The sequence below is a fragment of the Odocoileus virginianus genome, chromosome 30 (assembly GCF_023699985.2).
Source record: "Odocoileus virginianus isolate 20LAN1187 ecotype Illinois chromosome 30, Ovbor_1.2, whole genome shotgun sequence".
Taxonomy (NCBI): Eukaryota; Metazoa; Chordata; class Mammalia; order Artiodactyla; family Cervidae; genus Odocoileus; species Odocoileus virginianus.
Window position 1 is genome coordinate 32125850 of NC_069703.1, and position 4101 is coordinate 32129950.

At 67.3% G+C, this 4101-nt stretch overlaps 1 protein-coding gene across 1 annotated transcript; it reads left to right on the forward strand.

Moving 5' to 3' along the window:
• Positions 1-628: 628 nt before the first annotated feature.
• FAM43B (family with sequence similarity 43 member B) lies at positions 629-3737 on the forward strand. The gene has a single exon (XM_070458830.1). The coding sequence runs from the start codon at positions 1684-1686 to the stop codon at positions 2653-2655; it is 972 nt and encodes a 323-aa protein (XP_070314931.1). The 5' UTR covers positions 629-1683; the 3' UTR covers positions 2656-3737.
• Positions 3738-4101: the final 364 nt, after the last annotated feature.

Sequence of the window (4101 nt, forward strand, 5' to 3'; positions counted from 1 at the left end):
GGGACATATCATCTTCCCAATGTCCCCACTCTGGGAGGTCACCTGGTGTGACGGGGCCTCGCCCAAAGCTCTGGGCTCATTCCTGGCCTGGAAGACTTCCCAAACGACCTGTTCTAAAGCCACAGAAAGGGCTTGGGTATGGGCTCTGTGGGAGACTCCTGGACCCCCGTCGGAGCAGTCCTGGAGTTCTAGGGAGTTTGTTGTGGTTTAACAAATCCTGAAAAGGGGGAGTTGTGGCCCCACGCCCAGGGCCCACTGCCGCCTTCCCAGCACAGGAGAACTCCCTCCCTGGTACAAGCCCCACTGGGGGGTCTCAGGGCAGGACAGAACACCCCCATCCACACCCAGTACACGAGGAACTCAGAGAAGAGTGAGGGCCCCCACGGGGGCCAGTCAAGCCTGAGTGGGACCCCAGCTCCACCTCCCATCAGCCCTGTGACCTTGGGCAAGGCCCTTAGCTGAGGCCAGGCCATCCTGAGATAAAGAGGTCAAGAATGCAACGCCCCCAGCCCCGCCCAGGTGGTGGGGAGCAGGAGAGGTCTCACAAACCGCAGTGTAATCTGTTTAATCCTGGGAGGGTCCAGAGGCTGCCCTTCGGCCAAAGGAGCTTTCCAATCTGCAATTCCCCCACAGACCCCGGTCGGCTCTAGAAGCTTCCCCACCCGCAAAGCGTCCCCTCGGGCGTTAGTCCAGGCGAGAGTCAGTACCAGCCGCTGCAGCGGGGGGACTGGTCTCCCAGCTCCGGCGCGCCAGGCTGGCCCACGACCTTGGAGGAACCCGGGAGAGAAAGCTTCACCGAGAGACAGTACTTTTCCACTGCACTGCTCGGCCACCTCGGCTGGCTTTCTGCTGCGCAGATAGGAGGCGAAGGGAGCCAGGCCGGCCCGGGAGGAACCCACCCGAACTCGCGCTCAGAGATGCGGGGAGGCAGGAGCTGCGGGTAAGGGGCAGTGGGCATCCGAGAAAGAGGAGGGGCTCTCCCAGAGGGGCTGAGCGGGCGACCTGAGAAACTTGCACTGTCAAAGTCCTTGGGTCGATTTCAAGCGCTTCCTGCTCCTTGACCTCCGACAATAATGATTAAACCCGACCCACCGCGCCTGTGCCGGGTCTCAGGCGAAGAGCCCCGCTGGCCGGCGCGGGGGGAGGAGACGGAGGAGGGGACGAGAGAGCTAGCGGTCCCGCCCGGTGATGTAGGCAGCCGGGGGAGGTGGAGCCGCGACGCCTGGAGGAGTCCCCACCGCAGTCGCGGCTCTCGGTCTACCCCTCCGAGCAGCCAGCCTCCAGCCCCGGCTCCGGCGACCTCCCCGCCGCCGCAGTTGGGCGGCAGGGACCTCGGGGTGTCCCCCTCTTCGGATCTGGGGGGGCGCGTCTCGACCCTGCCCAGCCCCTGCCCCTCCTGGCTTCCCGGACGGCTGGAGCGACTCCCGGGGGAAGCTGTTCCCGGACGCTCAGGGCCGTCGCCCGGGCATCTCGGCTGCCAGCCCGGCTGGGCACCGGGCATCTGCGAAGCCAGCTAGCCCTGCCTGGCACTGGGCATCTGCGGGCACCGATTGTCCCCGGCGCCGCCCAGCTTCTCGAACGCCCTGGGCCGCGGGCTTCTGGGCGCGTTCCCCTCCCCCGGCCGCCGGGCCGGCCGCCCGCGAGCTCCCGGCGCCCCCAGCCCCTCGGGCCTCCGCCGCCGCGATGCTGCCCTGGAGGCGTAACAAATTCGTGCTGGTGGAGGACGACGCCAAGCGCAAGGCCAAGAGCCTGAGCCCCGGGCTCGCCTACACGTCTCTGCTCTCCAGCTTCCTGCGCTCCTGCCCGGACCTGCTGCCCGACTGGCCGCTGGAGCGCCTGGGCCGCGTGTTCCGCAGCCGGCGCCAGAAAGTGGAGCTCAACAAAGAGGACCCGACCTACACCGTGTGGTACCTGGGCAACGCCGTCACCCTGCACGCCAAGGGCGACGGCTGCACCGAGGACGCCGTGGGCAAGATCTGGGCGCGCTGCGGGCCGGGCGGGGGCACCAAGATGAAGCTGACGCTGGGGCCGCACGGCCTCCGCATGCAGCCGTGCGAGCGCAGCAGCCCGGGGGGGCCCGGGGGCCGCCGACCGGCGCACGCCTACCTGCTGCCGCGCATCACCTACTGCGCGGCGGACGCGCGCCACCCGCGCGTCTTCGCCTGGGTCTACCGCCACCAGGCGCGCCACAAGGCGGTGGTGCTGCGCTGCCACGCCGTGCTTCTGGCGCGGGCGCATAAGGCGCGCGCCCTGGCCCGCCTGCTCCGCCAGGCCGCGCTGGCGGCCTTCAGCGACTTCAAGCGCCTGCAGCGCCAGAACGACGCGCGCCACGTGCGCCAGCAGCACCTCCGCGCCGGGGGCGCCCCCGCCGCCTCGCTGCCCCGCGCCCCGCTGCGCCGGCTCCTCAACGCCAAGTGCGCCTACCGGCCGCCCCCCGCCGCCGAGCGCGGCCGCGGGGCGCCGCGCCTCAGCAGCATCCAGGAGGAGGATGAGGACCAGGACGAGGACGCGGGGCCGCGCGAGCGGCCGGAGGTGCTCAGCCTGGCCCGCGAGCTGAGGACGTGCAGCCTGCGGGCCGCCCCGGCGACTCCGCCGCCCTCGCAGCCCCGCCGCTGGAAGGCCGGCCCCCGGGAGCGAGCGGGCCAGGCGCGCTGAGAGCCGGAGGTGGGGGGCGCGGGGCGGATGGACAGGCCTCGCGGCCCCAGAACCGGCGGGCCTGACGCAGAGCCTCCGGCTTCGGCTCTGTCCGCTACGGCTTCCCCGTGGTACCCCCACCCCGCCCTTGCCTCCCTCGTGGTCTCTGTCCCCCCGCGCCTCATCCTGGCTCAGGGTGACGCCTGACATGCCCTTGAGTGTGGGGGGCGGCGAGCTGGGGGGGCAGCAGTATTCCGTGTTCGCCCCCCACGCCCGGAGTCTGCCGGCGCCCTCCACTGTGGAATTGCCTCCCCGATGCTTAACACCAAGTTGCTTTGCCCATAGGCCACGCCCTGCCTCCCCAAACATCCTCTCTAGAGAAGGGGGCTTAGGGAGGAGACTCTTCCAGAAAACCAGGAAGGTGGCCTTGGATCTTGGCCCCGGGGGGAGACAGTGGGTCTGCCCAGTGCCAAGGTAGCCCTGGGCAGGCATTCTAAGAGCGGGAAGAAGAGTGGCCCCGGAGAGCTGAGGCCAGGCCCCAAGTGGCACCTGAGTCTACTGCCATACCACACAACGAAGCGTGCCCAGCCTCTACGCCTGGCCTCTCCACCTCTTGGAGGACTTCTGGGACTTGGCTGCTCTGCCTGTGGGGAAAACGGGGATATTCCTACCACCCCGAGCAACAGACGGCCCGGGAACAGCCCTGTGCAGCAGGCCGCGGCCCACGCCTGTGTCCTGGCACCCGCAGGACTCCTCATCCTCCCTGTCTTTCTGCATACAAATGTGTGTGGGTCCCCACTCGGCGCCCCACAGCTAGGACCAAGACGTGGCCTCCAACGGGGGTAAGAGGACATCTCGCAGGTGTTTAAGGCACTGGCCGCCCAGCAAATGGACAGGGGAGAGATGTCCCCAAGCCAAGGCTTGTCAGAGCCAGAGGGTACTGACAGCACCCAGCTTCTCACAGCAAGATGAGGCTGGAGAGTGCGGTGACCCCATCGGGGGAGCGGGCCCCTGCACACGTGTCTTTTAACAAGGTCACTAAAAGCCCAAAGATCTATGTGTCACCAAATGATCATTGTAAATAAACCGTTCCTGCTTTTTCAGCCTGTCACCACTCGTGTTGTGCTTGATGCCAGGCCTGTTGACGGTGAAAAGATGATCATCAGACCCTTGAAGGGCAGGAGAGGTCCCAGGAAGCACCCCCTGTAGCAGCTGGAGCCAACTCTCAGGGGTGGGGGGGACGAGAGAGTTGCTGCCAGGACCCTGTTCCCTTCATGTCAGGAGAGGAGACAGAAGCAGGTGCCTTGCCTGCAAATCACATGGGCTAAGCCTGGGAGAGGTGTCAGCTGTCTGTCTCGGGCTCCTGGAATGTCTGTCTGCCTGGGCACCAAACGCAAGTGTCTCTGGAGCATTTGGACGGGGAGGGGGCAGGGGGCTGGGGCCTTCTCATGAGCTGTGTATCTTTGA

Excerpts from the sequence above, each read along its gene's own strand:
- FAM43B (XM_070458830.1), top strand. The coding sequence starts at position 1,684 with ATGCTGCCCTGGAGGCGTAACAAATTCGTGCTGGTGGAGGACGACGCC.